This window comes from Astyanax mexicanus, chromosome 17, assembly GCF_023375975.1.
Source record: "Astyanax mexicanus isolate ESR-SI-001 chromosome 17, AstMex3_surface, whole genome shotgun sequence".
Classification (NCBI taxonomy): domain Eukaryota; kingdom Metazoa; phylum Chordata; class Actinopteri; order Characiformes; family Acestrorhamphidae; genus Astyanax; species Astyanax mexicanus.
In genome coordinates, this window is record NC_064424.1 from 15637649 (window position 1) to 15664937 (window position 27289).

General features: G+C 38.4%; 1 protein-coding gene across 4 annotated transcripts; it reads left to right on the forward strand.

Moving 5' to 3' along the window:
- The first annotated feature begins 6144 nt into the window (after positions 1-6144).
- Positions 6145-24205, forward strand: esrra (estrogen-related receptor alpha). 4 transcript variants are annotated; one of them, XM_007244522.4, is made up of 8 exons: positions 6147-6674; positions 9711-9812; positions 15603-15989; positions 16270-16386; positions 16516-16629; positions 17266-17433; positions 17983-18252; positions 20237-24205. In XM_007244522.4, exons 3-8 carry the CDS (start codon positions 15608-15610, stop codon positions 20488-20490), a joined length of 1305 nt encoding a protein of 434 aa, XP_007244584.1. In that variant the 5' UTR covers positions 6147-6674; positions 9711-9812; positions 15603-15607; the 3' UTR covers positions 20491-24205. The 4 variants fall into 4 exon arrangements, with proteins under 4 accessions (XP_022531906.1, XP_007244584.1, XP_022531905.1 ...); XM_022676184.2 differs by having other exon boundaries at positions 6147-6372; XM_022676185.2 differs by lacking the exon at positions 9711-9812 and having other exon boundaries at positions 6145-6372.
- Positions 24206-27289: the final 3084 nt, after the last annotated feature.

The window sequence follows — 27289 nt, forward strand, 5'->3', positions numbered from 1 at the left end:
TATATATATATATATATATATATATATATATATATATATATATATATATATATATATATATATATATATATATATATATATATATATACAAGAATCCACTTGCCATCCTTGAAAGAAAACCAGTCAAAACAAAACATTTATACAAAGTAATAATTAAAAAACCCAGAATTTCTATTGAGTAAAGGTCTGAATTAAAAAATAATAATAAATTTTTGGTGGCAAAAATGGGACATTTTGATTATAACGCAGCCCCTTATTTTTAATATGTTAAGACTATATTCTGAAAGGCTATTTTCAGGCCTATTTTGGCTGTTTTGTTTTCATTTACCTCCTAAAACAGGCATTTTTGATTTGTTGGGCAACATTATGCAGTTAGATCACAGGGAAATCATGTTAAAGCAGTTGTTCTCTTTTTTTTTTCGCTATAAAAGTGACCCCCAAGCTTAAAAAAAGTGCAATGATTTTTATTCTCATCAAATATAAATAGTACACTGTAGAGGGTTGACCATTTCTCCACAAGAGAACACTGCTGCTTGTGTTAGTGCACTACATCTGTACAAAACAAATAAACTGGCATATTTACACCTACTGAAGACCTAGTTATATCTCATAGAATTTTAGATTATTTTTCAATTGTTTTATTATATTGCATTAAATATAACATTATAAACTTGGATTATTTCAGTATATTGTATATTTTTGAAAGCAATATCACCTTCTCTCTGTGTTCTTTTGTTCTTTCTCTCCTTTAAAGCATTGTCTAATAATAACTGCATAACCAGCCCAGCAGCACCGCTTCAGTCTCTGAACTCTCTGGTCCTCTGAAACATCTGACCTTGGTCTCAAGGACACGCTGCGTGACGTCACTCGTCGGCAGACGGGCACGCTTGTCTCGGTGAGCGGCCGCTAGAGGGCGCTGTAAAGGCACTGCACTCGTGCTTACAATAGAAACTGCGCTTCCGTGCTTTATTACCCCCTGTCTCTATTTATAGCCTGGAATTTATTTGATGACTGGAGCACAATTTTCTGAGGACCATACATTATAATGAAAAATATGAAGACATAACAAGGGCGAGCTTTAACTATTAAAAAACATGTGAATTAAAAGATCTGAAGCTGACGTTGTATGCAAACTGAGATCACTAATCCGTTATAACAGGGCTGTAGTTAAATGGCTTATACACTGCATATGTACATCTTACTAGCTCAAGGGTGTTTATAATTATTTTAGGCTTCATATGAAAACTGACAAAAGTCGTTTTATACACAATATCCACATTTTCAAAAATATACATTATTAAATATATCAGTAATACTATATCTGTATCATTTATTATGTATACAGCTCTGGAAAAAAAATAAGAGACCACTTAAAAAGGTTAGGGTTCTTTGATTTTACCAAATTGAAAACCTCTAGAATATAATCAAAATCAAAAGGAAGATGGATGATCACAAGCCGTTAAACGTAGCTGAACTGCTTACATTTTTGCACCAGGAGTGGCATAACTTTATCCAAAAGCAGTGTGCAAGACTGGTGGAGGAGAACATGTCAAGATGCATGAAAACTGTTATTAAAAACCAGGGTTATTCCACCAAATATTGATTTCTGAACTTTCTAAAACTTTATGGATATGAACTTGTTTTACTTTGCATTATTCAAGGTCTAAAAGCTCTGTATCTTTTTTGTTATTTTAGCCATTTCTCATTTTCTGCAAATAAATGCTCTAAATGCTCTTATTTGTAATTTGGGAGACATTTTGTCTGTAGTTTAAAGAATAAAACAACAATGTTTATTTTACTCAAACATATATCTATAAATAGCAAAAACAGAGAAGCTGATTCAGAAACTAAAGTGGGCTTTTTTTTTCTTTTTTTTTACCAGAGCTGTATATACACACTCTTTTTTCTGAATTCATGTACTTCCTTAAAATATGAACAGGCCACACCTGTCTAAGGTGCTACACCTGCATGGCCCCCCTCTATATTGGTAAGGTTGTTACCTACAGTGTGTTAGGCTTCACACTGCTTCTGCAGCTTTTATATTACTTCCAGTTGTTCTCTGTGTTCCTGTGGTGTGCTTGTGTAGCTGGTCCCACCTGTGCCGAGGTCGTGACCCTTGGCAGCATTCTGGCACAGCATGACCTTCTGTGGCAAAGTCATAAACCACATTTACCCCAAAACCCACCCCCACCCTGATCAAATGAAAGCCTCCCGCAGATCTGAAATTGAAGGGCATGGAGGTGTTAATCTCTGTTTATCTATAAAAACAGTTGAAGGGCAAAAGGACGGTGTGGATTGGGTGCTGTTTAAAGGAACAGTTCTCGTGAAAATTCGTGTACCCTGTTTTCTCTTTATCCCAGACTTACTGTAGTTAATCAGCCAAGGCACAGCATCTGATGTGTGGTATGTTGTCTACTGTGGTTTTGAATTAATGCTTGTGAACAACATATCACATAATATCATAATCTTGGCTTTGTTTTGGTGATGTAGATGTAGGCCTAGTACTAAGTAGCATGGGATTTATTTGATGAGCACAATTTTCTAAGGACCATAGACTACATTATAAAGAAAAATATGAAGACGTAACAAGGGCGAGCTTGAACTATTATAAAACCATGTGAATTAGGAGATCTGAAGCTGATGCTGTATGCAAACTGAGATCACTAATCCGTTATAACAGGGCTGTAGTTAAATGGCTTATACACTGCATATGGACATCTTACTAGCTCAAGGGTGCTTATAATTATTTTAAAGCTTCAGATATTGATGTGAACCATGTGGACGCTGACAAAATAATCCTTTAAAAAAGCAGCAACACTGTTTTCCCTTTATTCCCTTTATCAGCCAAGGCACAGCATCTAATGTGTGTTATGTTGTGTTCTTTGGTTTTGAATAAATGCTTGTGAGCAATATTATTAACCTTGTTTGTTTGGGTGATATAGACAGACTTAGTAGGTAAAGTACTCCTGCTTGAGCAAAAATAAAATTAAAATAACTACATAATAAAAACAAGCAGGAAAACAGCAAGGTTAATAAAGCAGACATGTACAGACTGACTGACTACATCCAGGGTAAAGGTAAAATTGTGTAGATTAGATTTTCTAGGTGAAGCACTCCTTGAATTCTCCATAAAGTCAGTGTGTGTGGGACTGCAGCCCCCCGCAGCTCAGCTGTAATGCAGTATGAGCGCTGCGACCTTGAAGCAAGGTCGCTGGTACACTCTCAATGACATAGCAGCACTAGCGCTCTCTGCTCCATATTAATCTCTTTTATGACTGTATGGAGGCACATCTTTTATGTTTTGCTCAGGCATGGGGGAGGTTTAATCACTTAGGAGGTGCTGTGATGGAGGTAGCATGTCTCAGCTTCAGGTTTCCCTTCTTTCAGAAGCTAATTTGGCTGTGTAAATAGCCTATGTGTTTGTATGGGTTCCTTAAGACACATTAGCCACACATTGTGTTGGTTTGCTGGCTGAGCTTCTCAGATCCTTTCTGGAGGCTCTTAAGGTTCTAGCTAACTCTTTTTTTCTCCTCTTCTTGTCTGACGCTCTTTTCTCCTCTGCTCTGGCCCTGTGCCCGGAACTTTTTCTCCGCACCAGCTGACTCAGAGCAGTGAGCAGGGCCCAGTGTCACAAGACCGAGTAGTGAGAGAGTCTGAGTGTGGGGAGGAGAACTTTTTCCATGCCATCTAAAGCGATGTGTGACTTTACAGTGGCGTGGCGGGCTACCACATGGCCATAGACACACCACGACCACTTTGTCTGACTACAGTTTTTACAATCAATTAGGCATGTGCCCAAACACAACAGATTGCACAGTTCCTCACTAAATAGCAGCATTCTCCTCATTTAAATGGCATTTAAATATCCTGGACATTTTTATGGCATTTAAATCTAATTTTTAGATGTTTCTATCATTTTGAACTCGTAGAGAAATCTAGAAACAGAAGCAAATATGAAGGGAATGACAGAAATAATTATTGACTAATCAACTAATCTGAAAAATAATCTGCAAATTAGTCGACTACCAAAATAATCATCAGTGGCAGCCCTAATATATACACCATATATATATATATATATATATATATATATATATATATATATATATATATATATGTACATATATATATATATATATATATATATATATATATATGTACATATATATATACATATATATATATATATATATATATATATATATATATGTACATATATATATATATATATATATAGAGCTAATAATAATAATAACAACAATGCAGTCCCATGCAGTGCCACATTCTACTGAGCCCCACTCCACTCCACTCTACTAAAGCAGGCCTGGTGTAAAGTAGCTGTAGCTCCAGCTCTGCTCAGAATCACACCGTCTGTTTAACGCAGTCTGCGTGAACGCAGGCCAACGATGCATGATTTCGTTAAGTCAGAAATCGTGACCAGTCACGTCATAACGAGGATTAAAAACTGCTTTAACGGGGGCCTGCGCACGACCAGAGCTCCCTCCTTTTGATTTAGACACTGAAAATAGTAGCGCGCCGGTCACAACCAATTTCCATGAGGAGCTGCATGGGGACACATCAAACGCGCTCAGTCGTGAGGCAGGACGGACATTACAGTAGGACGATGACGTCGGAAGGGGAAGGGGGCGTGGCCTGAACGCTCTGTAATCTTTCCGCCCGTTTCGAGCAAGCCCCGCCTTCCACGCTAGCATTGGTTAATAGTTTTTTTTTTTACATTTTTTTTACAGTTGTTCCCACCACTCAAAAAAAATATATATCTTTTTATTATTAGCCAATATTATTTTAATTTTTAAAAAGTTTAAAAGCACTTTGAAAGAGCTCAAGAGTTTTCATTTTCAAACTTTTTACTCTTAATACAGCTAAAGTCTCTGAACACATGTATAGATAACATGTTAATGCCCCTCAATGGCAAAGCTAAACAGACTAAATAATATACTAAAATAAACCTACTTAAAAATGTGTATTTATTAATATATATTTTTAATTATATAAACCTGTCACAATGATTAAAAGATCATTAAAAATATTTTTTTTTTGCCCGCCACCACCACTCAAAAATCTTACATTAATATTTACATCAATTGCACATGAAAACAAATATGAATTGCACATTATAAGGTATATTCCAATTTTACTGAGTTCTGCATAGTGTATAATGTGTGGGTACATGTACACTGTATGTGTATGTGTGTGGTCTACTGGGTGCAGTGCGAGTCATAAAATCTGACAGCAGCAGGAAGGAAGGACTTGCGATGCCTCTCTTTTCAGATGCTTTGGATGAAGCAGCTGGTCACTGAAGGAGCTCTCCAGTGGCGACAGAGTGTCCTTCCTGGTTCTACTGGGTCGAGGGGGCACCCCAAATAAGAACTGGCCTTTAAGATAAATTTATCAAGACTCTATGACTGTCTGCAGGCAATATGACCACAACATAATTGTCCATATTATTAATTATCCATTTATCATATGGTCAAGACATCAATCTTTTTGGTCAGTATGTTGTTTAAACAGTGTTTCATTTTAATTTACATGTTTTCTAATAAGGATTATTTTATGTCCATGTGTTCGAATATGCCTAATAAGATTCAAGATTCAATTTTTTTTTGTCACGTCACAAAGTATGGGTGTACGTGTGAGTAAAAAGGTGGGTGCAGGTTCTCACTAGTATGCAGAGAACAATATTTACAACAATAATTAAAATAGAAATAAATATTTATATAAAAATAATTATAATATTAGCCTTTAATATTTAAAAGTAGTGAAACTGCATTACTTTATTATTATATCAGTAGCATAAAATAACTTTTGTCGCAATATAATGACCAAAGAACTGTATCACTACATGTATTCCCTAAATGTGTGTTTTTTTAGTCTTAAAATACATTAATTTAAATATTATTAAATTGCTGAATACCTGCCTAGACTTCCAACCAATCACAGCGCAAGAGCGGAGACTACTAGCCAATCATGGCTCAGAAGAAAAGACAATGGGCAAAAAATCTAGCGATTTGTATGGTAGGGGGCTATAAACGCCAGCCTAACGTTAGCCAATCGCGTAGTAGCGGTAGTGCCGGGGGCGGGAGCTGCCTGAGTACGGGTGGGCACACAAATGACGCGGTTTGGGAAGGACGTAACGGAGAAAAAGCAGGAAAAAAGTGGGGGAAGAGGGAGGAGATAGACGGAGGGACAGGCTGTACGTAACCACGAGCACCCTCGTAGCGGCGGAAGACGAGATTCAAGCTTCCAGTAGCAACAGAAGCGGCAGAGGAAGGACCCAAATGACCCGAAACATACGGATTAAACCCTGCCGGCCGGCCGCCTGAACGCCCTGCTGTTACTAGAGATGCCGAGGAGGTGCGTTAGCAGCGTGTAGCAGCGCGGTGTCGCTGGTTTTAAGCTCGTTTCGGGATAAATTTGCGCATTTTCTATTGCTAGCCTACTGTAGTCCTATTCAGCATCTGCTCTAAACGCCGGACCGCAGGCTACGATGATCCACGACTCGTGACAACCGCAGCACAGTCACACACACACGCACATATATACGTTGGAGTGATTGACTGTTGGTTTTCTGTCGTGGGGTCTTGTCTTCATACAGTTGCCTAACCTACCTCCATATCTGGCAACCTGTCTCTCCAGTCGTATTCTTCCCAATGCTGGTAAGTCAGAGATGCTAACCTATCTAGCTAGTGAAATACCTTAAGTAACTAATTCGCTAGTTAGCTAGCTTAGTACTACTGTAGTCGAACCAGAGCCAGAGTATGTAGTTCGTTAGCTAGCTAGTTAGCTAACTAACTAGTTATGTGTCTACTGCTCCAGACTGTACCTTTACCTTTTCTGTATGCTGATTGTGTGTTTGTGTGTTAATAAGTAGCTAGCTATATGTGAGTGATCATCATCTGTGACCACCCATTCTGATTGTAGCCCCTGGCCCATCAGTAACATGCCTGTAAAATGTAGCTTTAAGCTATCCTTTAACTTTAACTTTCTTGTGTGAAAATCATAAGAATAACCAGTGCTCCTGTGCTTTAAAAACTTCCTAGCTTAACCCCCCACCCACCACCAGTAATCTTTTAACTTATGAACGTCTAGACTTAAGTCTAGACTGCATAACACTATCCTGTTCCACCCAGGCTGACTGTGGAAGTGTGAGGACAGTTAAGTGCCCACTCATGAAATCAGGGAGGAAAGAAGTCCGCAGTGGGCCAGCAGTTTGCTGATGCCTGACCTTGATCATGTTGTCCTAATCCTGGTCCATAACATTGTGTCAGCGACCCCCCCCCACTCACACACACACTACATCAGTCATGTCTCATTTCCCATTGGCCTTCGGTTGCAGTCCTAAAATAACCCCCCCACACGTCAGATCCTCAGAGGCAACTCGGCATTCAAACACTCAAAGCTGTTGTAGTTCCTGACTGACTTCTTTCAGCGGTTTAGTTTCATTCCTCTGGATTATGCTCGATTTTTTTCTTTCTACAATGTATGTCCGCCTACTTTCAGGCCACCTTAAGGCCATTTTCACTTTCCCGAATGAACTCCCATTAAGCCTGTTAACTTTAGGTGCTATTCAAAGTCTTAACTATGTTCTGCCACCAGGAGATGTGAGTTTATAAGCCAAGTCTGAAAGTATTCACCTCTGCCAAGTGATGTCCAGCACCTCTATAAATAAATGAAGCGCAGAATTGTCTCTCCATTTTAGAAGTACATTCTGATATCTACAAGTAGCCCAGTCTTAGGGCATATGCATGTGCTTCCTAACTCCACCAATTTCACCTCATGACCCATTTGAACCTCTGGTTCAGATCTAGTAAGTGCAGGCCACTGTGCTCCCTCTAGGACAAGAAGTGAGATGGGAATCCCTGTTCTTAAGAAGTTGTAATCCTGTTTTACAAATCAACCTTTCACCGGTCAGGGCTCACTTGACAAGGTCACCTTTTGAAGTCTGCTTTGGCAATCTTTGCTGTATGCTCACGTTGCAGGCGTTCTGTAGCCAAAACTCAAGGGCTAATAAACCTCACTTATCTTCTGTTGCTCTGCTGTGAATCAGTTTTACACACTGGGCTTCAGATAACACAGTCGGTCCATCACTAGGGCACTGTGTCTTCACTTCCTGCAAGAAACCTAATTACAAGTTTTGCTTTTCTTTAAATCTGTGACCTAATGGGGTGCGATCATATTATCCAAATTAAGTCATTTAAGTCATAGGTTTACACATTAAAGTTGTAAAGCCAGTCAAAATGTATTTAGCAACTTTTAAAATTTAAAATCTACTGGATTACTGTAGTTATAAGAATTATTAAGTTTTTACAATTGTGTTCTCTAAATAATGACCGAAGTGAGAATAAATAGTAAGACTATTTATAAGACTCTTTATGTCTTGCCAAAGAGTTGACTTGATAAGTCCTAACCATTTTGTTTGCAGGCTTTACACAGTAGCATTGTTTTTAACATGATGCTTGTTGATTTGTTAAAACAAACCTTTTTAAGGTCCTACTTATAAAAGTCAGTATATAAACAGTTTCACCTGGGTCAAATCTCCATGCTGGTGGTGATAAACTACAATGCTTGTAGATCTACAATTTGTTTATAAATATAAAACATAGATAGAATAGATAAAACATATTAAAATACATCTGCTGATATAAATGAATGAAAATGTTATCGTTCATTCATATCTTTTTTTTCCTCACTTCCAAATTGTTTTCCCAAGTCAGTGTTCTCTGTTTATCTCTCTAAACTTGGTAAATTATCACCCAGGTGAAACTGCACAATTTCTCTACGCGATAGAGAGAGTTGCACTGCGTCTGCGTCCTTCAAGCCCTCATGTGACTTTGACCTTTGGAATGTGTCAGAGAAGCTGTGGTGGTGGTGGAGGGGGGGTTATTGTGTGCAGAGACAAAGTGTGAGAGCATGCCCCGCTATGAAACGTGCGAAGAGTGTGTGAATGACAGTGAGTGAAATCAGCAAATGTTTGCTTATGAGAAAAACAAAGACATATTTTCCAAGTCTGTCAGCATTTTCTGCCTAATGGTGCTGATGGGGAAGACGCAGCCCAGATACAGCACAGCGATACACAGACAGGTAGACAGGCAGCCCATTAACGGCTGAAAATCAGACAGCCACAGACTCTGCCCTGTAAGAGGTATAGGGGCATATACTGAAATGGCACACTGCAGCATTGTAAATGTAGATTTTCCTTTTTTTTTATAGATACGTGCAATACATACCATGTTGAGATTTACAATTATAGTGCCATGAGTCTACGAGTCTCAGAAAGTTCCAAACATGGTTGAACAGTATGTACTGCCGCACTAGGAGTGTTCTTTCTGTAATTGAACACAATATAACACTGGAATAAATACATATAATAGGGTGGAAAGCAGTTAAAATGATTATCATTAAAGTAACTAATATGTGGGTTAAAAGAACACAGAAGAATACTTTACATTTAACTTTACAAATGTCAACAAAATATAATTCGACCAAGGGTTTGACACCTCTATAAATAAATCCTGGAGCCACCTATTATCTTAAGCACATACTTTTAGTTTGCCTGCACTTGTTTAAATGATTTATGAAATGTAATCAAAGGGCTGTAGAGTTGTTCAGTGCTGAATGCTACATTGTTCTTAAAATCACAGTTTTGTCACTCCTTTAGCTTCGCTCTCACTCATTCTTGTTATATGTTTCAGGGTTCCTGATGGCTAGAGTGAACTGACCCTTTGTCACACATTTGAAATCAAAAGGAAGTGAGAGGACCATTTATACAAGTGGCTGAAAGCAAAAGCAAAAAGGTAAGCAAATTTTCTAGCTAAATAACTCTCAGCCCTTAACAAAGATGTAAAGATCTATGTAGAGGGAGCCACAGGATGTGTGTTTTTTGGTTAGCTATACTTCTCAGCCCTGGTAGCGTTATAGCAGCTTCACTTCATTAGCTCTATCTGTTGTTGTGACCAGTGGTGGACAGTAACAAAGTAAATGTAATTTGATACTGTACTTTGATAACTCCACTGCTAATAATAAAAATATATATAAATCAAATGTTTTACTTTTTAATGCATTACAGTTCAATTCATGAAAACATAAAATGTAATAATGAAAGAAGTGTAGAGCAAGCCCACAATTTTTAGCACACGTTTTGGCTTGTTTTAAAGTAGTTTTGAGCTGTTAAGATATAGCGAACAAGTGCAAGCTGACATAAGTTCAACATGAGTGCAACATCATAACATTTTGTGAGTGCCTATTCCTACGTAAATTATGGAATATATATTTATATTGAATATATAGGTGCAGTGCAATAAAGGAAAACATATTTGTGAAACTATAAACTCTACCTCAGTAACTGCTGTGATTATATATGTTCTATATGTTACAGTATGTCACACATCTCTGCACCTTATCCCAACTATACACTTTATTATACCGTATCGGTACTGCACTGTCCTGTCTTTAAATTGTCTCGTCTTTTGTATTTATTGTATTTATTGTTATTTAGTGTTATAATTTTATCATTTTATGTTGCACTGTCGTCACTCCTGCACTTTATGTTGTCTATTGCTTGTGGTTCTATGTTGCACCATGGTTCCGGAGGAACGTAATTTCATCACACTGTGTACCTGTACTCAGATGTAATGACAATAAAAGCCTCTTGACTTGACTCTTGACTTGAACCTGTGTTTAAAGCAGTTTTGGTTAAACTTGTAAACATGTATCTAAGGTGCAAATAAATCTTAAATTAATGCTTGTAGCCACTTGGTTCTACTTTATAGAAAATGTTTGCCTTTAGTGTTTTGTGTGCAGGATAATTTTAATAGACATTATTATTATAATGATTAAAGACTTTCTATTAAATTTTGGGGTAGAGTATCTAAATTTAGTTAAGGAATAAACAAATATCACCCTTTTCAAATAATCATCATATATTTACAGTTCCTTAAGAAATCCAAAAGAAAGAAATAGTTGAAATGTGGTTATTTGTTGGAAGGGCTCAAATGATGATGCAGCATTAGAGCTATAATATAAATCATTTTGATACTTAAGTATATTTGAAGTCAAATACTTTTGTGGTTTTACTTAAGTGGAGATCTAAAAGGAGGACTTCTACTTAATTTTAGCGGAGTATATTATATTTTACCTCTAGCTTTATCTCTACTTTAACTCAAGTAAAGTTGTTTTTTGTGGTACATATTTAGCTTGCTAACCTGGCTATATTCTTCAGGCTTGGTCCATTTTATTGTAACCTAGCTTAGCTAGTTATTTGTCTTCTTATCCCCTTAACAGACCTTTGCTTTAAGTGTAGGTTATTTAAAACCGTTTTTCTCTTCAGTAAAATAAGTTATAATAAATCCTGGAGAGTCCTACAAGACACAAGGAGAAGTGGTCTATTCGACTTAATAATTTTAGGTAAGCACACATAGTATAATAGAATTTTTTTAGTCATTTTTTATCCATTGGTCTGTTAAGGAGTTTTTAAGCTCTTCTTAAGTGTTGTTGTGACAGAACTGTGTTTACTGTAGATTTACTGATGTCAGCTTCAGCTGCAATTAATGTGTCTCGGTTTATTATTAAAAAACAATGGGTAAAACCGGCTTTTCGTGCTGCTGCTCCTTCTCTCCTCCCTCCTGAAGACAACCAATGAATAACGACACGTTTTTAGAGTCCATGTGGGGGAAAAGTGAAGTTCAAAAATGCACCCAAGTCATTCAGCTGAGTTTGTGCGCTCTTTTCAAAGCTAAAGAAGCGAAAAAAGGCAGCTTTTCTATTTCTGAGAGATTGATATTTTGTGGGGAATCTTCATAACGGCGAGAGTGAGGGAAAGCGCTGGGCTGAGCTACCTTAAAGAAGGTAGAGGTAAGTTAGCTCCGCGGTGTCTGAGCGAGAGAATGTGCTAAGCTAACGTGACTGGAGCGAGTGAGAGAATGGGGGCAGCCGGGAGAGATGGCTAGTGCTAGCATGCTAGTAAACGTCAGCGGCTCCTGTGTGTTTTAGCGGGTTTTGCTTCGTCCTGAAGGATAAATGTAAGAAATGTGAGATATCTGAGCGTTGTAAACACGCCACGTGGATGGCAGTGTGACCAGTGTGCATTGTTAGTGTATAGCTTGTTCGAGTGGGCTTGGGCAGGATGAAGACCCCACGCTGGCTAACATGAAAGGAAGCCAGCCCTGCAGTCTGAATATCTGAGAGATGATCACCCCTCTGTCAGCGGGATTGATCACCTGATAGCTGGTGGAAGTGACACCTCTGTGGGACTCGTTTGAAGTCTGCAGGTTTTCAGTCAAGCTGTTGGACGCTCGCACCTTCTCAGTCTATTTAGATTTATTTTATTTCAGCTAGGTTAGAGATTTTGATCCTCCTTGAGTTTTGATCCTCAAATCAGAATGAATGGTTAGGAATAGTAGCTAAAAGATGAGTAGAAGTAACCCCAGTTATGCACTTAAAAGCTATATCCTGTTCCATTGTATAGATACATTTTATTCCAGTGGTGCTGTGATGATGCCCATATAGACAACACACTCATGTTGGAACTGTATGGGTGTCCCAACTGTCACCCAATTTTTATGGGTTTCTAGTTGGCCCCACATATACTGCCAGGCCAAAACAAAAGTATTCACTTGGATTTAACTAAGCATATGATGTGGGGTTGATGCTGCAGTTGGTCAGGTCTGGGTTCAGCAACAGTATGTACTGAAAGAATGAGGTCAGCTGACTACCAGAATATACTGAATATAGACCAGGTTATTACACCAATGGATTTTCTCTTCCCTGATGGCATGGGTCTGGAATTGTGAAAGAGTGGTTTAGGGAGCATGAGATCATCATTTTCACACATGGATTGTACTATTTAGAAAATTGCATTTAAACAGTAATTTAATTATTTGAATTAAATCCACTAACTATCTAGCTCTATATGGAGCTCATTTGGGAACACCAGTTGGGTCCAAGTTAGGGGCGTACAATGTCGTATTGTACTCAATAAAATAATAAAAAATACAGTCAAAAAATATATTATTGTGATATTCTTAAAAGCAGCCAGCTTTGTGTATTTTGCTATTTACTGCTGTTTATTTGTTTATTTTTTTCAGTTCATATACATACACTAAATATGAAGCAATTTAATTGTGTTGTTTTGTTGTTGCAGTACTTTATATTTGTTATATTGTTTTGTTTTTTTTTTAGACTATAATTATTTTATATAAAATTAGTTTCAACTGGGACCCACCTCAGCAACGTTTCACCTGTGTGTTGGCTAAACACTAGTACCCTATCTAAATTTACTATTCTACCATTACTTTTCATTTAGCATTATAACTAAGTAGGGTAAGCCCTTTTGTAGTGCTGTATTTTTGCTCAGTTTTATTCTTTTTATGCTCAAGCGCACCTGTTTCGAGTCACCTTTTAATTACCAGGTTTGTCTGGTCTGTTGGAGCAGAGAAAATACGAAAATTGTGCAGGAATCCAGCACTCAGAATTGCCTATACCTGCTGTAAAGTTTCCTGTAGAATGAGCACAGGTCTTATTTCTAGAGAAGACAGAGAAACAACTCTATATATCCTTTTAAAATATTGCTGATAAATAGTGAACTTCACAAAATAGCTTGACGAAAAGCATCTGTTCAGCTACTGCATTTGAAGTGTTCCTTTATGACAGTAAAGGCTGTGTCTTGCTCAGGTTGGGGTGTGAAGGGGGGGGCAATAGGGTGTAATGTCAAAGTTCAGAAGTTGCGCAAGTGTTGGAACACAGATTGCAGGCCAGAGTGTTCAACTCGACTCGAGGCACTGGGCCACGGTTACACTCTGTTCAGTGCCCAGAGTTACACCATCTCGCTGGAGATCAGAGGAAGGAGGGGACTATGGTGCTCTCAGTTCTCTATGAACCTATCTGCCCCTCTTTCTGTAGCGCTCCCTCTCGCCTTTCTTTCCACGTGCATTTTAGTTATTGTGTACTTGGGCTTCGGGTGACACCTGTTGTCGAGTTCCTAGAAAGTTCACAGTAATCTTTGTATATTAGCGGCACTCAGAGCACATTGAGTTTAGCTTTATTGCTATTGCTGTTAAAGTTTCAACTCCCATGGCAAAGTGAGTTACCAATGACCAAGAACACACATTGTACCTGTGTGATTTATTATAGAAGTGAGAAATCTTCTTGACCTGCCAATGAGAAGTTATCTTGGCTTTTGTTGATAACCTTGCCTATAATTTGCGATTGATAGCAGCTTGAAATGCCTCTGCTAGTCTGTGTCACTTTTGTCTTGTCTTACCATCTGAAACAGCACATTCTCTCCATAGAGGACTTTATTGCCTCTTTTTTGCAGTGTCATCTAATGTTGCTAAAAGCAGTGGATTCTCATAGATTATTCTACAGTAACAAAATCCCATATTTTACATCCAGCTCAGTGAAAAAAAGCATGTAATTTTTGGAGCATAGCTCCACATAAAGCCATAAAAATGCAGTTGTGAATATCATGCAGCCAATATCCATTTAAATCTGATACAAATCTGATCGCTCAAATCACTTCAAAAGGTGGTCTGTAATCTATTTGAACATATTTTTATAAAGACCTATTTGGTTTACATAGCTAAAAATCTATATACACAGTCCTGCCGTGTTCAATATATTTTAAAGCAGTGACCTTGGTTTAGTTTTTAAGCACATTTGATGACTGACAAGAGGAAGCTTATGATGAGAAAGAAATTGCTTTTAGAGTAATATTGAATGGCTTCACATTAGAAGGGGCCGACCTTCCATGTCTTTAGAAATGATGCAATTCACAGCCTAACACCAGTGCCAGGACAGTGTCTGCACGTCTATTGCTCCGTGACTGCAGTCATCATTAGGTGCTGCCGTCAGTACAGTACTCCCTATTTGGCAGCTTTAGTATGTCTTGTGTAATATCATATTTTGTAATGTCTTTTGTAATCTCTTCGTTGTGAAAGTGAAAGATCAGGGGTGTCTCTGAGGGACGACAAAGTGCAGGTCTGGTCGAGTGGATTGGAGACTGCTGGGCTCTGCCTGGCTTCTCTTTCTAGAGGTATAATTAGAGGATTGTCTCTCCTCTCCCCTGGATTAATGACCCTAATCTGGTGTGGGCGGAGGCCAAGGTGTTGGGATTATGGGCCGAGTCTGTGCAGAATTCAGTCTGTTCTGCTCACTCACTCACTCTCTCTCACACAGATTCTCTTAGAATCACCCTAGTGGTGATATGAATGACTCTTTAGGCTTAATCCAGTTAAATGTCAATTAAGCACTTCTCTGGAAACTGCTGTGCAAAAGAGTTGCAGTGTATTACTTTACTTTTCATAAATATTAGATATTGAACCCTTTACATCCTACGGGACCCATATGTGCATGGTTCCTAGGTACATATAATTAGTAGGGTTTCCTAATTTAAAATGAATAACTGAATATTGACTTGGCTTGGCTGCTGCTGTAAACTTATTTCCCATCACTTGTGGGATCCTTTGTTTCTACTGTAAAGGTCTTTTTATTGATTCTGTGAAAAAGACTAAGGTTCAGAACGCATCTAATTTTCTACAGTCTCACTTCTATCTTTGTTTCTCTCTTTTGGACCCTCTCTGCCTCCACAGGTATCATGTCTTCCAGAGACCGGCGCACTGATCTGCACATAAAGGCGGAGCCCAGCAGTCCAGAAGGTGGAGGAGGTGGCGGCAGGGCCAGTCCAGGTGGCGCTTCCTCAGATTCCTCGCAGAGTGGCGGAGGAGGCAATCGGGGGGATGGTGCTGGACGCTACTCCTCACCCACATACAGCCCAGCCCTTCGCTGTCACTTCAAGGAGGATGGCGCAGATGCAGCGGACGAGGGCTCCACGGGCAGCGGAGGTGGCCGCTGTAAATATGCCCTCAGCACTCTCCCCAAGAGGCTGTGCCTAGTGTGTGGAGACGTAGCCTCTGGCTATCACTATGGCGTGGCCTCCTGCGAAGCCTGCAAGGCTTTCTTTAAGAGAACCATACAAGGTGAGCACACCTGGCAACTATTTAACACATTATTATAATAATGCTTATACATAGACACATTTGTCACGTGGCAATATTCACAGGTAAAAAATTAACATATTTTATTAATAATAATTTATTAATAAAGTTATTCCAATTACCAAAGTCTACAATGCTTTAAATTACAATATATTTATTTTCCTACTCTACCAGCATGAAGGTAAAACTGTCAAATCTTGAGTTCCTGAACTCTGGTGTTTATATTTATCCTCTTCCCTTCCACCTGCCATGCCCTTCTCAGGCAACATTGAGTACAGCTGTCCAGCATCCAACGTATGTGAAATCACCAAGAGGCGCAGGAAGGCCTGCCAAGCATGCCGCTTCACAAAGTGCCTCAAAGTTGGCATGCTTAAAGAAGGTGAGTGAAAAATCCAGTGCTCACTCTCCACTCAGGCACTGCCCACTCAGGAGACTTAGCAGAGCCTATTTCAAAGGTTGAAATAAAGAGTTCTGTGAAATAAAAGTTTGCTCTTCTGTGTGTCTGCAGGAGTCCGTCTAGACCGTGTGAGAGGGGGGAGGCAAAAGTACAAGAGACGACCAGAAGTGGAGAATGCAACATATCAGAGTGCCCCAATCCCTATAAAGAAAGAAGGAGAGAGAGGTAAAAAGATTGGTGGTGAAAAATACTATGTGTTTAACCTTATGTTTATAAAGTTAAACCCCAGACATATGTCAGGCTATGCATACTGGTGTCCAAAGTTTGACACATGAATAATACACCATCATGCAAAAAGTCATTAAACAGCAATATGTAAATTGATCATGAAGTATTATACACATTATGATACTAATAAGCTGTGAGGTGTTGTCTTGTGAGTGAGACTGAACAAAGGCCAGCATGCATGTGTTGAGGCAATGTGAATTATAGAGAGTTATTAGAGAATTATATGAAGTCTGATATTTAGTGCAGGTTTGATGGGACATTTAATTTCTGAAATTGTGCAAGAATTTAGCTTTATTTGATCATAATGTCACACATGTGCTCGGAATACTTCAAAGAAGGCACTACTGCCCACAATGGACAACGTAGTGGGTGGTAATGATCGTGACTAGTGTCTGGATAGAAGTGTTAAGGCAGACAAGTGAATCAAATTCTCACTGTGTAATGATGTGTAAATGGTCTAATTTAAAAAAACTTTTTAAAATTATTATTAGAAGTAGTATTTATTTTTCATTGGGATTTTTTTTGTGTCATTAATGGTTTTGTCTCTTATAATGTGTTTTATATTGTTTTCAGGCTCTCCCAGCATTATCGTATCCCACTTGTTGGTGGCTGAGCCTGAGAAGCTGTTTGCCATGCCGGACCCTCTGCAGCCAGACACGGCTCAACGCACGCTCACCACCCTGTGTGACCTGGCTGACCGCGAGCTCGTCGTCATCATCGGCTGGGCCAAGCACGTCCCTGGTGAGAACTGAGAACTGGAGGCATGAACAGAGAGGGGGTGTGGGATGTTCAAAATCAGAGAGGTAAAGGTGAAAGTATGGTCTAGATTTCAAAGGTGCTGATAACAAGGTAGCATTTCCTGAAGCTATTAAAAGGCCAGCTGGGAAAAGCGGTGGAGAACTTGTCAGCCCTTGTGTTCTGGTGGCCTTCTGCTCTCCAAACTGCTGGGGGAAACTGAGAATTGCTGAGTAATCGCACCCCTCGCTGTGGAGGAACAGGTATCTGGAGAGAAGAGGCTTTATAATTGAGAGGAGAGCTGTAGGTGGAGAGCCAGCAGCTGAGTGTGGGAGGTTTCTTACCTAATTGCCGCCCAGAGCTGTGATCGACACTTACTTGACTTTTGTCAGTTCCAGGCTATTTTGAAGATTGTTCTAAATGAAGGACTACAGTTGTGGTTCTGCCATCCAGGCCCCAGATGCCCATTTATTCTTCATTTTCTGTACTTCATTGTATCTTCTGCTCAAATTCTCTCTCTCTCTTTTTTTCTCTCTCCCTCCATATGCTCTGCAGGATTCCTGTCTCTATCCCTGGCTGACCAGATGTCAGTTCTGCAGTCTGTGTGGCTGGAGGTCCTGGTGCTCGGCGTGGCTTACCGTTCTCTGGGCTGTGAGGATGAGGTGGTGTTTGCTGAGGACTTTGTGCTGGATGAGGAGATGTCGCGTGTGGCCGGCCTGACTGAGCTCAATGCTGCCATCTGTCAGCTGGCACGCCGTTTCAGAGCCCTGCAGTTGGATCGTGAGGAGTTTGTCATGCTCAAGGCCATCGCTCTCACAAACTCAGGTGAGGAGCTGATTCACTGTTAGAATGTCAAGATTCTAAAACTGTGACGGTGGTAGGGTTACCATTGCGCAGTGTAGAGTTTTTCCAGGTTTGACATGTTATCCAATATAAATGTTCATTATAACCACTCGATCATTATTATTTGTCATTGGATTAAACCTAAGAAATTGCAATTGAAATGATTATTGATGGTACATTCTTTGGTTTTAAAATTCAGTATTTGCATCAAATACAGAAAGCAGACATTAAATAAATCAAATCAAAATCTGAAATATAGTCTCACAACTTGTTGTGTAAAGAAAAATAGCGGGCCCATATTCTACAATTTAATCGCCAAAATATTACAAATATAACTAATATATAAATATAATATACAACCGTTAGAACAGTATGGAAAATGCAAATTCAAAAATGTAGTTAATTAAATTAAATAATAAATTTGACTTTTGCAGACAGTATGAACCAAAGATATTACAGGCAAGAGATGCAAAAATGGCCGTGTGAAAATAAACAAAATGAATGACAAAACATGAAATATCACTTATAATTTGCAGGTCGAAGTTAAAGTAAAACAAACAAAAAAAACTGCATTGTTTTTTGGTTTTTACATTTTTTTCTGATTTGTGGTTGTATAAAGACAGCTGGACTAGGAAGTAATTGTTGTGTTTATATACCACATCACAGTCTTTTATAAAAAATGGAGGTGTGTTTGTTTTTCCATGAAAGGGGGAATTTAATACAACACCACGGTTTGGTGATTTCTCTGCTTAAATGCACCTAATTCAACTCTTCTGATAAATACGAAGGATTTTGCTGGACAGTGGCCTTCCAGGAACAGGCTTAGTGCCCATATTCCTACCAAACAGAGGGAATCAGATCATTGATTCACCATGTCAGTACACTGTGAAAAAAGAATCAGTCAGTTTAATTCATGAATCAAACCCACACTGACCCTGTTTTGTAAATTTGCTGTAGTACACAGAGCTAGCTGCTCATTGGCTGTTTTACCTTCAGCGGCTAGTAAATGAGCGTGAGAGCCTCAGGACAATGTCGATTACTGTAAACAGTCAACTCTGGCCTTTTTCCTGCTTAGCCCAAAGCCAATCTATTTGTTATGCAAATACTGGGAGTTCTGTGTGATTATTCTCGATATACACTAACTGAGCATTTTATTAGAAACATCATACTAACACTAGGTAGTGTTTTAGTTCTATTTTTAGTTTCCACAAGATGTTGGTTTTTAAAACATGAAATGATTATTCTTGGCTGAATAAAGTGAACCCTAACGTTGTCTTCTGCTGTTGTAGTTTATCTGCATTATTAGTTATGTTAATATTGCAACCCTCATAAAAGTTTAGAATTTTTGCTCATATCAGATTTCATTCATATCTTAAATCCGTTTCCATTCATAAATATAGGTGACCTGTATCTTTCTGAAAAGGGAAAAGTTCTGTCTCCAAGAGGGCACGCATGTGCACATCGATATTATGCACAACACCTCTGTTGTTTTGCCACAACTCTGGTGCTGACTGATGACAACAGCGTCAAGTGCCTCTGGTGTTACCGTTCACATTCATGTTGTATACCCACAAATCGGACACAGATCAAGTTTAGAACCACTTTTTGAAGTGACTCAAGTTTAAAATTTAAATAGATTGTATTCAGTGTGTCCACAGAGCCCTGAAAAAATATTAGTCTTATTTAATGTTGTTATTATCTGGGCTGTATGATGAATATTTTAAAACCACATGCATTTAAACTTGTTAGTCAAATGATTAGTTAATTAGTTAGCCAAACTGATATCTGATTGCTGTGTGGGATGGAATATATGCAAATCTACTGTTTGCATAGCAAGTGTTGTCTGTGTTGGTTGTACTTTAATGCATCTTTGAGAGATGCAGGATGTTTTCACATTTTTTAAATGTATGTTACTAAATACTAAATTTTAAATGCTTAAATGCTGCCTGTCTTCTTGTCTTCCCAGACTCTGTGTACATCGAGGACATAGAGGCCGTACAGAAGTTACGGGATCTTCTACACCAGGCACTTTTGGAGTTAGAGGTGCAGCAGCGTCCAGACGACCCTCAGCGAGCAGGCCGCCTCCTCCTCACGCTGCCGCTCCTCCGGCAGACTGCCAACCGCGCTCTCACCACTTTCTACAGCATCAAGACCCGTGGTGGAGTGCCCATGCACAAACTCTTTCTGGAGATGCTGGAGGCCATGATGGACTCGCCCTAGCGAGGAGCTGGACGAAAGTTGGAGTGAGGAACGAGTGAGGAAAAGACTCAGCTGTAGAAGGCATGACTAGTCATTTTTTGATGATAATATGACAAAGCTTTCTTTGTCACAAAAAAAGAAGCGCAAGGGCTGAAAGAGGGATATTTCTTTTCATAGTGGAACTGAATGAGGTCTGATACGTCTCTTCAAAAGGAATCCACGTGTGAAACCATAGCTTCGAGGGGTCATATATAACTTGAGGTACTTATACTGAATAGCTGGATTTTCGTTTTAGGATGGAAGGATATCTTAAACCACAACGTTTTGTGGGAGTAATTTGCGCCCAAAAGTCAATATAAGCAAAATGAGCTGGTGGACCGTTCACCGCGCTGTTAATAATTACTCTTATCGTGCAGCTTCCTTTAGATTTAATCCACAGATGTTTAGAAAAGACCTTCCATCAGTGTTACCTTAGGGGCAGTGATGTGTCAAGGGTAAAGAAAAACTCTTTTGCAACCTTCTTAAGATTATAGTAGTATGGCTGGTTATTTCAATTGGTCATAAATAGCTCCCTCTTGTGGAACTGTAGATAAGCCATAGAAATTGCCACATCACTGAATATCCACTCATTCTAGCAGGCAATCGTTTAAAAAAAAAAAAAAAAAGACAATGTTTAACCTACTTCCAATCCCACTATCCTGCTTTCCTTCTCGCTCATCAGATTCATCTGCAGCAGTTTAAAAAAAGTACTTGCTGATATACGCAAGCACTGCATTTATTCTCCCAACAACAATACTTTGTAGGACCTTAAAATATGCAAGACATATAATGGATTTTGGACTGTCAAATGCAGAGTGATCAGAGGCATAAAACGTGTGTACACAGTGTTACTTATAAAAACGTACTTTCAGCTGCAGCAAACGTTTTGAAGTGTACAAGTAAACTGAATACACTGGCACGTGCTACACTACCAGAAATATCGTATGTGTTCTAACATGCAATATATTTTGAAGCAATATGTGCGATCACACTCAGAAAAAGTAGGACAAGTCATGCTCTTGTCTCAGCAGAGGGGGGCGTTGCTGACTTGGCACGGTCAAGCCTTTTGTTCAGTTGAAATTTAAGTGTTGTCGCCTGTAGTTGCACAGCAAAGGCAAAGGGGTACACAAAGGGAATGCTGTCAAATAGAACTGCAAAAGAGAGTAATGCACTCTTGGATTTTCTGCTAATTTCATTTGTTCTATAGACAAACAACCAGAACATCTTTGTATGCGTGTGAGCGTGTATGTCTCTGTGTGCGTTTCTTCACAGTTTGTGTGTCAGAGCTAATTGATGATGGTGCATTTAGATCAGGGTAAAATGAGCAACCTCAGCCTCTGTAGGCCAGCTGGTTCTGTACTTTTGAGCTTGCTGCCGGAGAGGAGGAGAGAGGGTTTTTTTTTTGTTGATGTTTTATTTTTTTATGTAATCCACTTGAAAAGACTGAGCAGGAACTCCTCTTCAGAGAGAAGTGAAGCGAAAGATTGAGGTTCAGCTTGTTGTCGATGTTCTTCAGGTGACCAATAGCGTATTATTATTATTATTATTATTATTATTATTATTATTATTATTATTATTACTACACTGGCCATCAGTGCAGGAGACAACACAGAGACTGCTTGTGGGCCAGCTAATAATGCTGGTTGAGTTAGTTGTTCTGCTGAAAGTTTAAAACTCAAACACAAATGACGCCTCTGCATCCTTCAACCCTGGAGAGACTGAGAAGGAATGGAGTATTTTCTCCGGAGAAGATCGGGGGGAAAAAACTAATTTGAACTCTTACCACTGACATGGACGCAGTAGATGGCCGTCATTGGTCAGCTTGAACTGGGAGGACTGCAAGCCTCAACTTTGGTTTGATACAACATAAAGAGCCTCACAATACATGGTCAAAAACGAGCCCTCTCAGCCTGAGACCATTCTTTTACTATTTTTAGACTTGTACAATTTTTAGTTTTGTTCTTGGTTCACTGCTGTTTAGGGCCGTTTTTAGATTGTTTGCGGACGTTTGTCTCGTATTATATGCAATCATATTAAGAGCCCTGCAACTCTGCTACCTTTTTTGTTGTTGTTTTTTTTTTCTTTTTATTTATTGTTCGCAATCAAAAACTCGAGGAGGAAAAAAAAGCCAATTGCCGTCCAGGCCAAGGCAGAATAAATAATATTATCGAACCACTGATAAACAGTTTTCAGACCTATGTCAAAGTACAATGTGTCTTCAGGGTGCTTTTCACTGTATGTTTGTAGCAATGATTGTATGTGCTCATTAAGAATGGTACAAATGGTACAACTTTACACTTATTGCAGGTATAAAGAAGGTGGCATCCTGTTCACAGATGATTTCTAGTTAAGGGCAGTAATCGAACTGTCATTAGGAAATCTCTATTAATAAAACCACTGTCACAGTCAGCAGTAAGCTTAATCTTGGTCTGAGAATAACCAGCCCATGGGAAATTGTGTAAGCAATAGGTGCATGAAGGTTTGACCCGCTAACATGAGCTTCTTTTCTTGTTTGTGGTCTGTCATGTTTTAGCTGATTTGAACATAGACTTTCCGTATGTTACACAAGGCCTCAGGTTTGGTACCGAAATAAAGCAATCTTTTTGGTTGAATGTTGTTAAATGTTAGTTTTTTCTGTTTTTGTTTCTTTGTAATTTTACAAAAATAAGTGATCCACTCACTTGTCTGTGAAAACTAACATAGCTAAATGAAACAGAAAGCCAGGGACAGATATTAAATGTCTTTTTATGAGGAAATAATAATACTTTTGTGCAAATTTCAGGCCCTCAGTATAAGTGGTGGTGAGTAAAGTCACAATTTCTGCAAACTGAGTCAGAATTGGCAGGACTTCATGCAGTAAGCCAGCATGTCAGCTAAACAAATCAACACTAAAAGCTTTTTAGTTTGTTTAAAATGTTTCCCTACGTTTTGTTCTGATCAATTGTCTCTCTGTCAGTGGTTCTCGGGATGTCACGGAATGTGTACATAACCATGGATGTCTGGGTCCATTCAAAGAAAGTTGTATAAAAAAAATAAAAAACAAAATGTCAATGTTTGTGTCAATAATTATAATAACAATAGCAAATATAATAATTATATTACAGTAGTGTTTTCATAACGATCAGCATCATATGATGCCATTTTGTCATTGTCAACATATTAGATGAGATTTTGGGGCATCACATGATCTAGAGATCATTTAAGGTCATGGGTAGCTGTTAGTGTGTCTGTATATTTATGTAAATGAGCAATACAAGACTTTACCAAAACTATGTTTTCACATTTCTCTGTATAGTGACATACTATAAATCAAACCTCAGCTGTAATAACAATAACAATCCATAGAAATAATAAAGCTTATAATAAGTTAAAGAACAAATCAATGTTTGTATTTTAAAAAATATTGTATTTAAAAAGAGTAAATTCTATTTTTTACTCAATTTGCTGATGTTTAATAATATTATTTTATTTTTTCTTTTTGTGTGTGAGTTTCAGTCTAATGATTGTGAATGTCTCTGTGTGCTGTTCTTTTTTTGTAAAGCTCAATAGTTTCGCAGTAGTGACTATATTTCAACAACTTGTTCATATTGAATCACTGTGATGGAAAAGGCAAACACTAAAACACCACAGGAATATAGGGGTATTTTAAGATATTGTTGGTGTCTTGTGTTTTGTAATAAATTAACACACATCAGTATTTCCCTTTTGTTCTGTCCTTTGTAATGGTATTGTTTGTTTTATGTGTTCCATAACTAAAATGCCTCACATGGAAACATAATTCTGATAGTCATGCTGATACAAGACATACTTCTCCAAAGGGGTTGAGCAACAAATGACTTCTTTAAATTACTCATGGTTATTATTAACAAAGAAATATACACATAAATGGTGTTGTTTAGATCAAATGAAATATGTAAATGTAACAGCTCTGTAACAAAATAAGTGACCACTTAAAAATTTTGAGTTTCTTACATTTTATCAAATTGAAAACCTCTGGGATATAATCAAGAGGAAGATGAATGATCAGAATCCATTAATCGAAGCCGAACTGCTTGGATTTTTGCACCAGAAGTGGCATAAGTTATCTAAAAGCAGTGTGTAAGACTGGTGGAGCAGAACATGCCAAGATGCATGAAAACTGTCATTTCACCAAATATGAATTCTGAACTCTTAAATCTTTATGAACATGAACTTTTCTTTGCATTATTTGAGGTCTGAAAGCTCTGCATTTCACTTATTTCAGCCATTTCTCATTTTCTGCAAATAAATGCTCTAAATGACTATTTTTATTTGAAATTTGGGAGAGAGGTTGTCTGTAGTTTATAGAATAAAACAACAGGGCTGCCTCTACCAAAACGAGATACAGTATGGCACATTGGGCCACAGATGTCCAGTAGATATGTATTGCCCCATAAATACTTGATTGCCAATAAATCTGCTGACTGGGCAGGACAAGAAAGTATTGTAATCTAGCCGAGATGTGGGAAACCCTTGCTGTGGGTGGGTGAGCATTATCCTGCTGAAAAAATGGCCTTTGGAAGCCCTGCCCTGAGAAGCAGAACAATTGGGCCACAGGATGTTGTTCACATATCAGTGAGCTGTAAGTATCTCTTATATCACTGCTAGGTGTGAGAGACTGTCGTATGATGGCTATCCAGATAATCACACAGAGTTCCATACTCTAACACAAGTGGTGTCAGATCCCAAACAGAACCAGGATTCATTACTAAAGTTAATATAGATCTTTAATAGGGGTTTACAACACCTATAAAAACAAAGATGACGATATTTGGCTGTCTGCCTAGATAATCCGTGTATCATTCGTTCACTTGATATTCAATTGAAAATCGAAAAAAAAAAACAATTCATTATTTCGTTTTTGAATATAAAATAAAAAATAAATTTAAAAAACTTTATTTTATTTGATGATCCCAAAAAAATGGGAAAATTAAAAAACGGATTCGGAGCCAAACTTGATTTAGATTTTTAAGCTTGACCCATTTGTGTGCCCCGGAAGTTACTGCAATTGGAGCTCGAGGGTTTTGGCCGTTGTTAAGGATGGAGAGTTTTATCTTGTTCAGAGGAAATAAACGCGTTGCAGTGAAAGAAGACGATATGACAACAGAAAAAGTCACCGCGGTCACTCCTCTGCACTTAGAAAACGCTCAGTCGCGCTGTCTACTCCGAAAACTAAATTGCGCGTCTAAACCGTGTTTACGGTAGCCGCGTGCACAGCGCACCCGGAGGAGCAGAGGCTCGCGCTTCTCCTGCAGAGATTTAAAATAGAACATAAACAAGTTTTACATCTATATAAACATGACCAGGTCTAATTAACTTAACTCAGATATACCAGAAAGACTGCTGCCTATTTGTAGAACAGTGTAACATTTTGAAAATGTTTGGAGTGCTATTAAATAGGCAATTATTATATCACAGCACTAAATTCTTAAAGACTTCATTCTCATGTCTACCAGATATATGTTTCAAGTGATATTACTGTATCATTTTCGAGTAATTGGATACCAAACTTTATATATTGGTTTATGCACAATCGAATAGACATTTTTCCTAAGTTTGGTATCCAATTACTCGAGAATGATACAGTAATATTATGAGATTGTATAACAGTAGGACTGCAAAATTAGCTTTATGCACCACTGAACAGACAATTTTCTAAGTTTGACATCACATACATCACTCTACAATAAGATAGTGATATCACTTGATACTTATAAAATTAATAGAATGGAATGTTTCCTTAAAAGTGCAATAACAATTTGATTTGCTGGTTTTGTAGGACTCTGAAATCTGGTTTATGCACATACAATTAGACATTTTTTTTTTCTAAATTTGGTATCCAATTACTCCAGTGGAATCTTAAATCAACCAATAATCCCAGTCATTAGAATGTCCTTCAAAGCTAAAAGTGGTGGGGTGGTGTTTGTCAATAACTAGGCAGTGTGTGTGCCACACAATTTTGTTACATTTTGGAACTAAAGAAGCTTCAAATTTGACAGAATTTTAGACAAAAAATAAATGTGTTTTTCTGTAATAGTGAATCTTTTGTAAGCAAAACGCAAAGCAATTCATTTCATTTCTTCACAATTGATCCAACAGCACTCACTGCTGCCTGTCTCAGATTTACAATCTGGCCAATAGTACTTGATTTAAGGATGATGTATTTACAGAAAACGTGTTTTTTTATTATTATTATTATTTTTTTGCCACCCAGTATATTCTAACATAAGACTTTGTTTTCAACATTTACGTGTAGAATGAGTTACACTGCTCTGTGAGTTATTACCAGAGACTGTAAAAAAGATGGACGCCGTGTCTCCGTTCCCATTCATTCAATGAAAATGAAGCCAAAATCTTCCGCCATGTTGGCGATCCTGCCACCTGATTCTGCGCAGTAGAGACCAGAGGAGGGAGAAAGACTGTGGAGAGCAGCCTACTCATTTAAATAACCCCGCCCCCGAGGGCTGCCTCGCGGTCACAGACTGCAGAGCGGGGCGGAGCGGAGCTGACGGTCTGTTATTGGTCCCGCCCATAACCAGCCCTTTTACCATAACCACACGTTTTTTGAATAGAGCTGAATAATGTTTTAAAAACCAAATTCTGTGGGGATATAAAAAATTGACAATATAAGCAGAGGTTACACTAGCTGCTGCATTTAAATAATGGAGGTAGAATTACAGAATATTAGAAAAAAACGTGATTGAATGTTGTCTGTTTTGCCATTGAAACCTATGGGAATGGGTGGAGTTACACAGCTTTCTGC